This window comes from Grammomys surdaster, unplaced genomic scaffold (assembly GCF_004785775.1).
Source record: "Grammomys surdaster isolate TR1022 unplaced genomic scaffold, NIH_TR_1.0 125977, whole genome shotgun sequence".
Taxonomy (NCBI): Eukaryota; Metazoa; Chordata; class Mammalia; order Rodentia; family Muridae; genus Grammomys; species Grammomys surdaster.
The window spans coordinates 1,234,614-1,250,598 of NW_021620793.1; the positions used below are offsets into that span (position 1 = coordinate 1,234,614).

At 53.9% G+C, this 15,985-nt stretch overlaps 1 protein-coding gene across 5 annotated transcripts in view; it reads right to left on the minus strand.

Annotated features, from left to right (window-relative positions):
- Arhgef10l (Rho guanine nucleotide exchange factor 10 like) overlaps window positions 1-15,985 on the minus strand; it is a 146,795-nt gene that overhangs the window by 61,387 nt on the left and 69,423 nt on the right. For 3 of the 5 annotated variants that reach the window (XM_028753940.1, XM_028753941.1, XM_028753939.1), the window contains 7 exons: window positions 8,348-8,456; window positions 5,250-5,356; window positions 4,843-4,920; window positions 3,759-3,938; window positions 2,766-2,882; window positions 1,545-1,637; window positions 597-770 (listed from right to left, as the gene is read on the minus strand). In XM_028753940.1, coding sequence (XP_028609773.1) covers window positions 597-770; window positions 1,545-1,637; window positions 2,766-2,882; window positions 3,759-3,938; window positions 4,843-4,920; window positions 5,250-5,356; window positions 8,348-8,456 — 858 coding nt within the window. Of the gene's footprint in view, window positions 1-596; window positions 771-1,544; window positions 1,638-2,765; window positions 2,883-3,758; window positions 3,939-4,842; window positions 4,921-5,249; window positions 5,357-6,024; window positions 6,203-8,347; window positions 8,457-15,985 lie in introns of those variants that run through there. The other 2 variants (XM_028753943.1, XM_028753942.1) reach the window with 1 other exon arrangement.

A 15,985-nucleotide genomic window follows, 5' to 3' on the forward strand; every position in this document is an offset into this window, starting at 1 on the left:
AGAGGGAGAGGGAGAGGGAGAGGGAGAGGGAGACAAGAGAGGACTGTAGGAGATAGTCAGGCAGGACATTCGCCCCAGACACAGAAGAATATGGTCGTGTGAACTGAGGACCAGGTAACCAGCCACACCACATGACTTAGAATAGAATAAATAGGTAATTAAGATATGAACTAGTCAGGAAATAAGCAAAGCTTTTGCCCTAGGCAGTGAAATACTAAGTCTCAGAGTCATTATGTCTGGAAACAAGTGGACAAGTGTAAACACACAAGGTTACAGATGGCTTTAACAAGATGCTGTCCATATATATATTTATATTCTTCCCTCATAGAACACTCCCTAGTGAGGAACCCCAGGCAAGCTGCAGAAGTGACAGGTGACATACAGCTGCAAAAGTGACAGGTGACACACAGCTGCAGAAGTCACAGGTGACACACAGCTGCAGAAGTCACAGCTGACACACAGCTGCAGAAGTCACAGGTGACACACAGTTGCAGAAGTGACAGCTGACACACAGCTGCAGAAGTCACAGGTGACACACAGCTGCAGAAGTCACAGGTGACACACAGCTGCAGAAGCCACAGGTGATGCACACCCACCTTGTTGAGGCTGCTGCGGTCACTGACACTCTTGGTCAGCTGCTGGATCTCAGCCACCTGGTCGGCCAGCCGCTTCTGTTCATTCAGCTTCTCAGCCAGCGTCTCCAGCTCCGTGAGGGCTAGCTGCAGCGACAGCCTGTCAGGGTGGCCCCTGGGAGTGTTCTTCAGCATGTCCTGCCAGAGCCAGAGAGAACATGCACATAAGCATAATAAAACATGCAACAGAGTGTACGCACATACACACACATACATACACTCATGCACACGTGCACACATACACACATCCACACACATATGCATCCACACACATACACACACATACACACATGCACACACATATGCATCCACACATGCGCACATACACACATGCACACGTGTGCACATACACACACACATATATATCCACACATACACACATGCATGCGCACATACACACACATACATACACACATGCTCACATGCGCACATACACACATACACACACGCATGCACACATACACACACATACATACACACATACACACGTGCGCATATACACACATACACACACATATGCATCCACACATACACATATACACACATGCACACACACACACACACACACACACACACACACACGCCTACTGGCTAGAGAGATGGCTCAGCACTTGTGAGACCTTCCAGCTCTTACAGAGGACCCAATTTCAGTTTCTCAACATCCGTCTCTGGTGGCTCAAAACTGTCTGTAATTCTAGCACTAATGGATCCAACGTCCCTGGCTTCCAAAGGTACCAGCATTTACACACAGAAGCCCACACACAGACACACATCCATACACATAATTGTAAATAAATCTTTTTTAATCCCATTGAGCACAACAGGCTGCCGTAGGAATGCCCCATGGATAATATCCACCTAGCCTTCTTACCCATACTTGTCCCCTGACCCTTGGGGAGCCCTAGGCAGTACCTGAAGCAGGAGGATGAACTGTGGAAATCTCTGAACGGGTTTCACCATCAGCCCATAGAGGGTGACTCGGTCCGTACTGCACACCTGCCGCCGCTGTGGGGACAAAGCTATGTCACTTGTCAAGCTTCAACAGCTAGAGTCCAGCACCAGGATCCAGACCTAGTCCTCATCCTAGGGCCCTCTCTCCTTGGGCTCCAGGTCCACGGTCAGGGATGTTCGCATCATGGATACGCCTGTGTAAGCCACACCCTCAGGGGACCAAACCAGCCACTACAGGCTTCCCATCCAAAGGCAAAACTGGAAAACCCAACACTGTGTTCACTGCCGTCTAGAAGAAACCAGTATTATCATCCTCTCTGTGTAAATTCAAACAGAGGCCTGAGCCGGGGTGAGGGTGGCCATGAGGGTCTTCCTGTCCTGCCTTGTGTCTGCTTGCTTGTTCTACCAGCATGTGTCCTGTGGGTCCTGGCCCATATCCCTGGCAACCTCGTGGCTTTCCCACTAGTCTCCATGTTTTCTATCCCAGCTTGAAGCTCTTCGGTGGCTCCTCAATACCTTAAATACCACACCAAGGCCTGAAGATCCAGAAGAGCCCAAAATAAACCACAGTGCCTGCGGGAGCATCCTTACGCTCTGTCTTGTGCCTCCAGAATTCTTCCAGCCTTGCCTGCCCCCTCAGTCCTGCCTCTGACCCTTGTCAATATTTACACTGGAAACAGCTCTCTGTCTCCTCCCCAAGACCCGTGTCAGATGACTCCCCCGTAAGAAAGCCCTCCCGGTCCATGTCCTCCTCACTGGGGCACAGGGCTCTTCAGCCAAAGGCCCAACATTTCACCTACTCGTGTCCTCTTCTGGACACAGGTCCCTGCAGGCAGAGCCCTGCTCCTCACCCGCCCCGCCATGGAGATTATTGGAACCTAGCTGCAGCTGATCAAGAGTTCTGCAACTTCCCACAGCCTCAGACCTTGTGTTCCCAGATGAAGCACAAGACCTGGAGATTCCCATGTCATTTCACAAACAAGGAAGCCACCGCCCGTGGAGAGACAGGCCAACACTGGTACCCACCGCACAGAACCATGTGTGCCAGGTTTGCCCTGGAAACTGGGGTTTAATCTAGCCCACAGCCATGACTCCACAGTTGGTAAGACAATGACCCTTCTCTTGTGAGGCACCGCCCCAAGTCCATCCCAAGGGAGCAAAGACTACTTGGCCCCAGGCTACCTTGAGGAACTCAAGAAACGCGGGCTTGGTGAGACAGGCCTTCTTGATGATGGACATGGCATTGGTGAAGTTGTTCACATAGTCGCTGTATACGTCTAAGACCATGGACTTGGAGAACTGTAAGAAACGGAAGCGGGGGGCTACATCAACATGGGGAGAGGAACCGGCCATGCCCACCCTATCACGCTCTGACACCCTGCTCAGGGGAGGGGGGGGGGGGGCTCCGAGTTGGGAAGGTCGTCGAGGTCACAGAAGCCAGAGAGTCTACAGCAACTCAGAACCCACTGGAGAGAGAAGGCAGCTGAGGGCAGGGGTGCTGCCTGGGCTCTATTTCCTTACTGTGCCCAGGATCTGAAATGTCCCCAAGCCATCCATCCACAGCTAAACTACAGAAAGTAGACGTCAGCCAACCTCTCAGCATGGCCCCCCTGGACACACCCACCTGAGATGCCCCATCTAAGCTCTCCCGAACACTGTCATCCTTTCCGGAAGCAGAACCCAGAGGCTCACAGCCAAGCAAAGCTGGCTTGGCCGTTTCTCACCAGCTCCCTGTCTGAAGTCTGAGGGATTCCATTTGACAAGCAGGAATCCAGCACACCACTCATTCCAGGGACATCCTTAGACTTGCCTGACGTTTTGGAACCAGGACTCCTGGACCACCATCCAGAACTCTTCCCCCTAGATCCTAAGGCTTTGCCCTGGAGCTGTGAATGTACCCTGGGCCAGCATATACAAACCCTCACTGATCGTGCCTGGCATACTTAGAAACGAACCTGCACCCTGTCAGACCACCGTGAGGCTGGGCTCCGGGCAGTACTGCCCACCATACCCTGGCTTCAATATTATCTTGGCCTGGCACCTCTTCTGAGACATCAAGGTGTCTTAACCTCTCATGCAGGATACAGTGACTGAGGCTCTGACATCATCGATTCAGATGAGGCAAACCAAGTGGGGGTGGAGGTTGAGCCATTAAGTCTAAGTAGAAGCACCTACTGAGGCCACAAAGAGGTCTCCAATCTTCTCGGTGGAGTCCCACTCGGCCACGCGGGAGGACAGGGCGATCTGGAACATGGAGTGACAATGTAGGATCTCCTTCACTCGGAAGAACACCACCTGACACTTGCGGGCACTCAGCGCCTTCGGTTCCATCTCCATTAGTGGGTTTCGGTAATCCTGCCAGGATGGGTGGGGGGAGGGATGAGACCAGCCATCTTCAAGACCACCTAGACAAGGCAGGCCAAGAACTGGGCAGACACCCCACCCCACCCACAGTGGAGCCTTCCTGGCACGGGTAGAAGCATCCTGCGGTCCTCGTAGAAGTTTCTAGAAGGTTCTCCGAGAATGTGACATTCCTGCCTTATCTCCGTCACTCCACAACCCCCGGAACGTCTATGTTAAGCTGGTTTGAGAGCAAGAGGGTCACTTCTACACCAGCTGTGTGTGAGGACTCTGGGTAGGCGGCTCGGTGCCAAGGCCGGCTGGCAGGGAAACTCAGAGCCATCTGTGTGACTGAGCAGCAAGGTCCCAGATCACCACAGTTCCCTGAACTCTCAAAGCTAGAGTACCCACTCCAGTCGCCTCTTCTGATGCCTGTGCTCCTTCATATGGGTGCAAAACTGACCCCACACCAGTTCATTTCTCTGGTGGCCTTACACTGGCATCCTTGGGGAGTCCGGGTCTCAGAGACTCAAACCAGGGGTAACATACATGTCACTCAAACACTTGCTTTAACATCCCCTGAGAACCCCAGTGTGAGGAAGAGGGGGCATCCCCCTGCATCCTTGCTTTGAAGATTATCTGAATGACCAGGAAGACACAGCCCCTTCCAGGTGCAAAAGGGAACATGGCCTTGGTGTTCTCATTTCTGAGATCCCCAATTTCACTTCAGAATACAGCTCTCCCTGTAAACAGACGCCTTGGAAATGCCTGCTGTCCCCACTTGGCCTGTTGTTCCTAAGAAGCAGGACTGGCTTTTTGCTTTAAAACTCTGACAATCCCTAAATGTTCTTTATAAACTGTGTCCTCCGGGGCCCTTCCTTCCCTCATCCCAGAGACCAGGAGTCCTCTGAGGTTGCACCTGGAGTATCCGCTTCAGTGACTCCACGTAGCTGCCTTCGCTCTGCACAATGGAGCCCAGAATGTGTCTCCGGACTACCTGCTCGGGCCGAGAGTACAGTCAGTGTGTGGGATCCGAGGAACAGAACTAGTACCTGACTTGTGAAGGGTCCCAAAGGCAAGAAGGAGACCTGACGGCTACAGGAGCCCCAGAGCCACATGGGACATACCTGCTCAGATGGTCATGGGGTCAGTGTGTCTTAAGCATCCCAAACGGACCTCACCATCCCCAGTGCCATGGTACGGAACATGGTGTCCAGTTCCCTAGTAAAGCCACCCCTCTTCCATAGTCACTTCCCCTCGGTCTCTAACTTGCTTAGCTCCAGGCACTAGGCTGGGGGCCTCTCCCCTGCAGACCTCCCCACAGACCTGCTGAGGACTCAAGCCATCCGGCATGGGGCCCAGCTCTGGTGCAGGAGGTTTGATGTCTGTCACACCAACTTCCAGGAGACCCATATCCTCTTCTTCTGAGTCACCTGGAAGGACAGACGGGAAGATGGCACAGCTAAGGTGAGGACCGGACAGCATGGCACGCTCTGCTCAGGCCCCGGGAGATAAGAACCACTCAGAAAGCCCCAGTCACATCTGGAAACAGCTGCCCCTGAGCCAAGTGGGTCAGTTCCAACTCCAACTTTCAGGGCCCACAATAAGGGGCCACTGGCTCTGCTGAGACCCGCCTGCTCTGGCCAGGCAGGGACGAACCACTCGTGTCTCCATCACTGGGAACTAAAAATAGTTTTCATCTGGACACCAAAGAGGGGACGAAAAAATAGAGCCCTACAGGAATCAAACCGTCAGCTGTGCACTTCCATTTTTGAAAAAAATACAAAGATGCCCAGAGGGAGCGGGCTCATCTGGGTGTGGCAGGGACTCCCATCCAGTGTGGCTGGGCTTAGCCTATAGTAAGAAAAAAGAAAAAAGCCAGACAACAGCCCAAGCTCCTAAGAGAAAAAGAAGGCCCAGTAAGATGCAGAAGGGCAGGCTCTGAGTCCCCCCACGAGAGGCTCAGCGTGATGAGCCCTTGCTATTCAGAGACCCTAGAGCCCATGGCAGGCACAGATGGCAGGAAGTGAGAGACAGAGAAAACGAGAAGTGACAGCCAGCCCAGCTGCTGGAGAAGCGGTTCACACAGTCAGCCCCTTACCTGAGCAGGACACAGAGGAGGAGGAGGAGGACGGACAGCGGATGAGCGTGTGGGGGTGAGGGTGTGGGTGGCAAAGGCCCTCCTGCCTGGCCCACATACTGCCTCGGGCATGATAGCGCACCCACCCCAGTGGCCGGCTCCGTGGCTTCCTCTTCCCCCAAGAGCTGCTGGGTAACATTCTTGGCCTGTGATCTGAGCCGCCCAGCTATTAATAACGTCCCTGGGGGAGGGTCATTTTAGACCCAGGGCTAGTGGGCGGAGTGGGGAGGGTGTCCCAGAAAGAGTCCCCAGGCTCCAGGGCTGTCTACTCCCTGTCTACTCCAGGCTGTCTACTGCCAGCTCACCCCAAAAGGTAGTAGGGGAAAGAACTCTAAATGCCCAGCCTCTGCCCAGCCCACTTAGCACTGTACTGTGTGGGGCGGTGATCGGTTCGGCCAGTGTTATGTGTTACCTCTGTGAGAACTGGGTGAGGTCCCAGCCTCGAGGTCACAGACTGGATGGGACCCAAGTCAGCATGATACCATCCTGGCACCAAAAGCTGCCAGGGCTGACAGATCTCAAGAACGATGCCTGCTGTGCAGGACTCTGTGTGCAACATGGTCCTCATTCCTATGGCCTCAGAAGACAGGGACCACTGTCAGACCCAATGCATGAAGAAGGAAAAGTAAAACAAGAGGCTCACACCGGAGGTTCACACTGGAGGCTCACACTGGAGGCTCACACTGGAGGCTCACACCGGAGGCTCACATCGGAGGCTCACACTGGAGGCTCGCAACTGGTGCTCCCTAGCTTGGAGGCAGTTCCTTCTGAGCGCCGGTCCAGCAACAGACACTCCCCGGATGAGGCCTCCTCCCGCCCAAGGACTGGCACCCTCAGAATTCTGCCCAGACGTGACTAGTCATTAACCTACTGCCCTACATCTCTGTCCCCTTGTCCTCTTGTCTGTTGTCACCAAAGACAGCACATCCCGAGTGCTGGATCTTGCTGGGAGACCTGTGGAGGGCCCCGGTCTGAACACTACCTGGAAGAGGGGATCAGTGCCCTGGTAGGAATCAAAAATAAGATTTGGACACTTCAGTGGGAGTGGGGGGTGGGGAAACTGGGTTCTCTGGGAAGAGCGGTCAGGGCAGGGAGAAAATCAAGACAATGGGAGGTAAGCACTCGGGCAGAGGAATCCCTCACCTCCTGCCAGTAGCTGCCCCCAGGTGAAGCCTTGGGCTGGCAGGTGCAGGAGCTGCCAGCCTTGCGGGTGCCTGCAGAGCCCTGTGCAAGCCATGAAGGCCCGGGCAGCTGAGGCAACACAGGACCCTCTTTCCACCTCCGTCATTTCCTCAACCAACCCTCCCCTCAACTACTCGCGTGACTCACCCCAGAGGGTGAAATGGCACCTCATCGGAGGACTGCAGGCTCTCAGCACACACTCCCCATCTTCCTCTGCTCCCTCCCCAGCCCCTCCCTCACCCCCCACTCCCCCTCTCCCATCCCTCCCCCATCCCCAGAGCGCCTAGTGTGACTGGACATCATCCTACCCAGTTTCTCACGCCTTCACCTCTCGTCTGGCCAGAGCACTGGCTTTGCCAGAAGCCGGGGCAGAATCCCTAACCACTTTGCCCACAGACATATCTCAGGACTGTGGGCTCCTATTCATAACAGCCCACAGTAGACAGCTTGTTGAATGAATAAATGGTCAATTGACCACATCCAACCACGGGACACTTCTGTCTAAAATCTGGGTGACTCTCTGATGTCTTTAAGGTCAAGAGCAAGCATCCAGCTGGGCTCATAGAGCTACCCTGATCTCCACCCCCATGCCTGTGTGTCCTCAGGAAAGTCTACGACCTCTCTGTACCTGTCCCCTCATCTGCATGTTGCCATGTGATACTCCTGCCCCCAAGACACTTCACAAACATTGACATCAGCTCTCCAACATCTCATGAGCCACCATTCCCTATTTCTATATCAGCTCCCCGCTGCACCCGGAGCCCCAGGAAGAAATGCTGTTAGAGTCACTGAAGATGGTGTTTGGGAGGTATTCAATAAGTACCAGTGAGAGGAAGATGGACAAAGAATGTTCTAGAAAACGTCACATGAACCAGGAGACAGGAGGGCAACAGCCTGGGCCACACACTGACAGGAAAGGCCACACACTGAAGGGGAGCCCCAAGGTTCACAGAAGAAACCAACCATGCTGGTCAGAGGTGTGGCAAGCAAGCTGGGACTGACCCAGACATTTGGGGTTCAGTTCCAAAGAGGCCAGACACCAACAGTATCACCCCCAGTGTACCCCACCCCCAGCACACTGCTGAGGGCTGCCCCTGCTCACCGAGGACATCTTTCCTATGCAGAAAGGAGACTTTTCGCATGACAGCCATCCGGGTCTTCTCCAGCCCATCCCTGGTCCCGCTCTTGGCGGCCTTCATGAGCTGAGTCATCTGGGCAAAGGCAGAGGCAGCTCGTCAGAGGCTGAGGGGAGCCGGTATGCCTGTATCTAAGAGACCTCAGTACAGACATCAGAACCAGTCAGCCTTCTTCTATCCATCCCTCACCTGATGGGTGATCAGCAGAAACCAGGAGTGGCAGGGAGGGAGATGTACCCATGCCCCAGGGTCCCTCTGTGGGCAGGAAAGGGCATAACCTCTTCCCTCTACTTAAGGAGGTGGCAGGACGGGGAAAAGACAAGGTCTGGGTTCAAATCCCAACTCTGACACTCCTCGGCAAATGGACAGGTCACTCTATCTCTCTGAATCTCGGACAAAAGAGCACAAGCCACCCTCCCAGGTGAGCAGAGAGTGAACAGATCTGGGAAGGTCGCTAAGGCTGACCTGCCCCCTAAGTTCTGTCCCATTGATTCATCTGCTGAGCCAGAAGAGAAGCCCCGCCCCTCTTCCCCAACAGCCATGTTCCTTTCTGAGCCTCTGCCCACAGAGAGGGAACACTGAGGCCCCAAGATGCAGAAGCCACATCCTGGTGCTGTCAATAAAGCCAGTCAAGCAGGTCTTGAGGGAAGAGAGTGGTTGCTCAGAGTGGGAAGCGGATACCCCGATACCCCGCCACCAGGACCCGGACCTGACCGGAAACATCTGTCCCTTTGCCCCAACCAGCAGCATTAGTCACTATGATGTCCATCAGGGGTGAACACCCTATCTGCCCTGTCCAATATGGGGCCCATGTGTGACTAATGGGCACTCTGGACGTGCCTGCCATGTGACTAAGAATTAGAAATTTCGATTCCATTTCACTGTTAGTGGGAAGAGCCACACAGCCATGGCGTGGATGTTCCAGGAAACCTTCTCATTCCTCAGATTCTGATAAGGATGAGGAGGCCGATCTGGGAGACAGGGTTCCCCTGGGTTCAGGGCTCTCACGGCTACATCCAGCAGCTCTTTGGCTGTTGGAGCTGAAGGGAGCTACGCACGTCCCTTCATGGGGTCTGAGTGAGGATGGACTGAGAGCCTGGGGGTACTGAGAGCCTGGGGTTACTAAGAGCCTGGGAGTACTGAGAGCCTGGGGTTACTAAGAGCCTGGGGGTACTGAGAGCCTGGGGGTACTGAGAGCCTGGGGGTACTGAGAGCCTAGAGGCTGAGGGTTGGGGTGGGTTCTAAGAGTCTGGGGGCTGAGAACCTGGTGGGAAGCTAAGAACCTGGGGAGACTGAGAGCCTATGCGTCTGAGAACCTGGGGACATAGAGAGCCTGAGGGTCAGGAGGGAGCTGAGAGTGGCTGGGAGGGGCTTAGAGTCTGAGGGAGGATTGCTGAGAGGGTCTAGGAGGAGCTGAGTGTCTGAGGGAGGATTGCTGAGAGGGTCTGGGAGGAGCTGAGTGTCTGAGGGAGGATTGCTGAGAGGGTCTGGGAGGAGTTGAGTGTCTGAGGGAGGATTGCTGAGAGGGTCTGGGAGGAGCTGAGTATCTGAGGGAGGATTGCTGAGAGGGTGTGGGAGGGGCTGAGGCTGGAGACCAACACAGAGTAGTGGCTTTTTAGGAACAGGACAGGCTTTCAGGAAACAGGGGAAAGGGGAAGCAGGTCCCCACCCCTCCCTGTGTCCAATGTCATGATTTTTGTTCTCTTGAGAGGGAGAATCATAAGCACCTATGAAAATCTAATGAAGGAACATACATCAACCCCAAAAACTGCCTCTCTTCTGAGGCACAATTGACTATGGTGGTTACATCTCTAAATGGAGCCATCAATGGGTCTAACCTCAGAATCCTTCAAGGGGCCTTGGGGAGTCATCAGAGCCCTTCCACTTGGCATTTTTCTGAGCAAAGAGCAACAGCAGATGAACACCCCAAAAGGTCCCCTGAGCCTGGCACGTGCGCCCTTCCACACAGTGCAAGCCTCCATGGGCTCCTGGCTTCCCCTCCCTGCTCCCTTCTTTGGTTGCGACCTCCAGCAGTGTCTGCTGGGGTCCCTCGCCCTCCTGTTGCTGGTCCTGGTTCTGATGCAGGCTGAACTGTAGGACAGACAGCATCAGAGCCTGGCATGCCCAGACTAGAGCCCAGTTCTGCTGCTGACTGCTGGGGTGACCGCTAGCCACTACCTACTTTCCTTATACAAAATCATGATAAAAAGGCAGCCATCCCTGGATTCCCTGGGGACAGTAACTGGGGCCACCATCACTAAGCTCATAGAGCCAAATGTCACCAAGTACCTTACGGGCTTCGCCATACAGTCCAGCATCCACCCTGGGGCTGCTGCTACTGAGGGCAGAGAAATGCAGACCCAGAGAAGCCAAGGGGTCTGCTGTCCAGGGCCACTCAGGGAGGAGGTAGTGAGGCTGGGATCGAACCCAGATCCATAAGGCTCCAAGGCTCATGTTGTGTGGTGCTCACTCAATTAAGGCTAGCTACTGTTGCCAACCGAGTACCCAGAAACCTAGTCCTATTATGTAGCCCAAGCTGGTCTTGAATTCCCAATCCTCCTGCCTTAGCCTCCCAAGTACTAGAATTACAGGTGTGTGGCTACCTGGTTCTGGCTAGGAACCTGAATTAAAAAGAGAGAGGAAGAGAGAACCCCAGGTCATTCTGGGGGGTCTTAGTACAGTGCCACCAGGCATTCTTGGGGCTCATTGGCACCCCTCTGGTGGGTGTGGGGCAGGGCAGAGGATGTGTCTACGCAAAAAAACAAGGAAGTGGCAGAAACATCTGGCTCATGGCTTTGCCCTTCTGCAGTGCAGATGTGAAGGATAACCAGGTGACACATACCAAGAGCAGATTCCCCAGACTCATACCACCCTCCTCCGTGGCCCAGCAGAGTGGCCCCCTGGGGCCAAGAGCAAGGGACAGACAGTACCTTCCTTACAAGGGATGGACAGTACCTTACAAGGGACGGACAGACGGACAGTACCTTACAATCGCACTTGAGTTTCAGCTCCTGCATGTCTCTACCCCCAACTCTCAAAGCCAAGATGTCTCTCTTAGTCCTGACGTATCTCTCCTTTAGCCTAGTCAGGTCTGGAGAAAGCTGGGGCCCCAAGCGGCCAGGCAGAAGGAGAGCAGGCGAGAAGAGCAGGCGGGACAGCGAGGAGACAAAACACAGACAACAGGGGAAAAGGAGACTCAGGTCACGTGGCAGACAGACAATCGGGGCAGGCGGAAGGGATAGCAGTCTGGGTGCGTCCAGCTGGAATCGGCACCTATGGCGTTCAGCCCAGCATGCCAGGCAGCTGAAACTGGGTCTCTGCTGCAGGGAATCCCAGATGCTGGGCAGCAGAGTGGGCAGGGAAGTGAGCCCATACCCCCCTTACTTGGTGAGAGGGAAACAATTCTTAGATACCCCAGGCCTGATGATGGCCTTATAGCGTAAGAGCTTGTGAGATGGATGGCTGACAGGGGATGAGTGGGCTGAGTGACAGGGTAGGGACAATGAACAGTTATGTGGACAAATGCCTAGAGAAAGAGATATGTGGTTACAGGATGACTGGACTGAGGAGTGGACAGCATAGAGACAGAGGGATGTGTGCAAGGACAGATGGATGAACTGATGGACAGACGGATGGATGGATCAATAGATAGATGGATGGACGGGTGGGTGGGTAGATGGATGGATAGACAGACAGATGAATGGATGAGTGGGTGAGTGAATGGATGGGTGAGTGAGTGGGTGGGAGGATGGATGGATGGATGGATGGATGGATGGATGGATGGACGGACGGACGGATGGATGGGCAAATAAATGAGCAACTGTCTACACTTGGGTGGATAGCTACAGCTGGGCAAATGGATGATGGATAGCCATCTGGAGCTAAGAAATACTTACCAACTGGCTCTTGGGGATACAAGCCCTGTGTCTTGGTGTCTCCACAGTGTGAAAACCCTCACCCTGGCCAGCCAGGTGCTACCAAAGTAACACCATTCAACATGGATTTGTAATGCAGACAAGCTAGCCCAAGCTGACCCCTCCATTCTCCCTGGAGGAGAGGGTGAGTGTGTGGAAGCTGGGGGAGGTGGGGAGAGAAAGGAAGGGAAGAAAGGAAAGAAGGGGAGGGAAAGGGGACGGGCCACAGCATGGAAGCATGAACGGTGGGTGACTGGGTTACATGCTGTGTGGAGAATGACTAGACAGAGAAGCAGACATTTAAATACATGGCCCGTGTGAGCCACAGGGCATTCTGATGAAGCACACAGATGACAGAGACAGGGTCCACTTCTGGGCAGACAAACTTACAGAAAGTCGGAGCAGGGACTCTGCAGGCAACACACTAGTCTTGGCTTCTCATACAAGCCAGGGAAGTCTTTGGACCTCTCTGAGGTTGCAGACGTCCTCAATGGTAAAGGAAGCATGAGAAGTTCTGAACATCTAGCTGTGTGCATGGCTGAGATGCACACGTATCTCCGGATGCCCCAGGTAGAGCCCAGTGCTTAGTAACGAGTCAAAGCTGTGATCTTTGGATGATACATAGCATGGCATCTGTTAGTACAGCCTCTGTATGTATTAAATGGATGGATGGGTCAATGGCTGGAGGAGGGATGACTGGATGGCAGACAGACAGAGGGATAAGGTCTTCTTACCAATACATAAAGCCGAGTCTTGGCCTTGCCATTCACCGGCTCTGTTGTGTGGCCATGTCACCTAACCTCTCAGAGCATCACTCATAAATGAAACTGTTCCTGTCAGCAACACTGCCCGCTCACCCCCAGCACACTGGGCAGGATGGGCTCTATCCTGAGCCCTACTCAAGTACAGAGCGAAACCATCAAGTCCCTTGGCCTCTGGCTCCTCATCTCTCTAAGGTGCGGAGAGCCACTCGGAGAGCCAAACGAATAGGGAAGCATTAGAGCCCAGGTCATTAGCTGAGCTGAGCAGAACAGAGCAGAATGGGACATGAGGCCAGCATGGGTGTTTCAATGATGAGCCCTCCCTTCCCAGGAGGCCCTAGCTGGGTCACAACGATTCCTTATACAGAGGTCGCAGGCAGAGACAGAGGGTCTCTTTGCAGCCCACTTCACACCCAGCGTTATCTGTTTACCATAGTGGCCAATAAGACAGCCACTTGGGGGTCAAAAAAGCTCGAGGCAGATGCTCACGCCAGAGACAGTGGCTTCTAAGCTCCTTTTGAGACCCTTTGATCAATTTTTTGATTGGCCCGGGAATCTTGAGGTAGGAACTCCACTAGCTAGCTTGGAGCCGGGGTTCTAGTCAGACTCCAAGAACGGGATAAAATGCTTCCCCAGATGCCTGCCACCCAGAGCCCTGCAGCACCCACGGCACACGCAGCACATACATGCAAGCAACAGTGGCCCCGAAACACGCAATGGCTGCAATGCCAGGCAGAGAGTGGGGACCCCAGCAGCTCTGGAGAGGAAAGCCCTGCAGGCAGTGTTTAGCAGTATCCTTAGGCAGAGAGGGCAGGGAGGAAAAGCCACACATGCCTTCCCATCTGCCATGAGGGAGCACACGGGCCTTAGCAGATGAAGAGAGAAAAGGCCCTCCTGTTAACCATCCCTAGAACTGCACTGTGGGACATTGCTGAGGAAGAGTGTGAAGCCCCACCCAACCCCTACCCCAATGTGAGTTTCTTAAGGGGTGTAAGTTCCCAATAAGCCAGAGATCAAGGAGGAGGAGCCCACTCCAGCGCTCCTTAAAGCTGTGTGGGCCATTTGTACCCCCTTAAGTCAGAGAGTTAAAAGGCAAACTGATTCAGGGTCCCTGGGAGGAAAGTCTCTGGCATCTGTGACGTCAACCAGCTCTCTAAGGCTAAAGCTTGCTGTTGGGTAGCACAAGTCTGCCATCTCTACCTCTGAAGGTTCCCGCAGGTCCCTCTCAGGTCCCCAGCAAGAAGGTAGGAGGCAGCCGGGTATAGTGGTGCCCAGGCCTTTAATCCCCTCACTAGGGGGCAGAGGCAGGTGGATCTCTGAGTTCAAGGCCAGGCTAATCTACATAGAGAAATCCTGTCTCAAAAAAACAAAGAAGGAAGGAAGGAGAGGGGGTGAGGAGGGGAGTGGCCTGGCCCTGGGTGATGGGGAAGGACCACAGCATGCCTAAAGCATGAATCTCCATGTCACCATCCTGAGCAGCAGTGTGACATACCCCGATCTCTATGGAGAAGTGACTTAGTGAGTTGGGGAGCCTGTGGTACAGCATGTCTTCTCTAAGGGAGCATATGACACTCCTCTGAAGACAGGAAACAGTCACGGGCCTGCCTGGGCTGTCTCTCCAGCCTGCAGGCACCAGGGCATCTTCTTAGGCTACAAGGGCCTCCGCCAACTCTGACCTGGCTTTGCAAATCCTCAGGCTTGTCCCAGTGGTCCCCCCACGCGGCAGGCATGCTGCTGGGCAGGACTCACAAAAAGGTATTCTTTCTTTCTCTCTCTCTCTCTCTCTCTCTCTCTCTCTCTCTCTCTCTCTCTCTCTCTCTCTAAAGATAGAGTTATAGCCCTGGTTGGCCTCAGACTTCTAAGCAGCAGATAACAAGTCTTGAACCTCTGATCCTCTTGCCTTCACAAGCCTAGTGCTGGGATTATAGGTGTACATCACCAGACTCGGTTTATGAGGTGCTGAGGGTCAGAGCCTTGTGCACACTAGGTAAGCACTCGACCACTGAGCCTCACCAAGTATCTCCTCCTAGACCATAAAGGTCCGCTAAGCCTGGGTCAGGCCTTCTTGGTCTCACAGCATCCCACCTATGACTTAAGATGTTGCTCAACAGGGTCTTAAGAACTCTACTTCATGGTTGGTGAGCATTAAGGCCCTTCCAGTGGCCTATCCTGAAAAGTCTTGGGTCCCGACAGTTGGGCTTACTCACCACAAGGCTGAGTAAAGACTTTCTAAACTATGCTAGCCAGCATACCTCTCCCCAGGGGCTCCTGAAACTTAGGAACAGGCAGGACTACTGTAAGCCTTCCCAGGAAGTCTGTGGCTGCAGCTGGAGCTAGCCACTAAGCCCTACCAGCCTGTGCCCCACTCCTCATGTCTAAAGGGAGCCAGCTGGTCACCTCTGGTCAGGCAGGACCGTTAAGCTTTGCCTGCAGAATCTCAGTCTCCATGTGGAGCAGGAGAAGCAGATCTCCAGCCAAGCGGCTCCTCATGTAACTGACAGGAGAAAGGCTGCATGACGTAAAGAGAGCCAGAAAGCACAGGCCTGGCCAGAGCAGCTCGGATACAGTCCTCTGTTCACACACCACCATCACCTGCCCACTCCCCAGGGCAAATGGCATTGTGTGGGTCTGAGGATGGACCTGGTTGGGCAGTAAAGCCTTGCTGAATGAGCCAACGATCAGCTGTACCCATTTGGCTGGGCTTTGTGGACCACTGGGTTGAGAAGAATTCTGAAAACCAGCCTGCGCCCATGAACATCATGAGCAACTGATGTAGACACTAGAACTGCAGGAGGCAGGGGGAGCCCCGGTCTCCAGTCCAGGTCCTCCATGGCCAAACAACAGGTCCCAGGTTGTTTCCTGACTCAGGATAACCCAGTGATCTTATTGATCACTCACTCTATGTTATTGAAAACTGACCATTCATTCT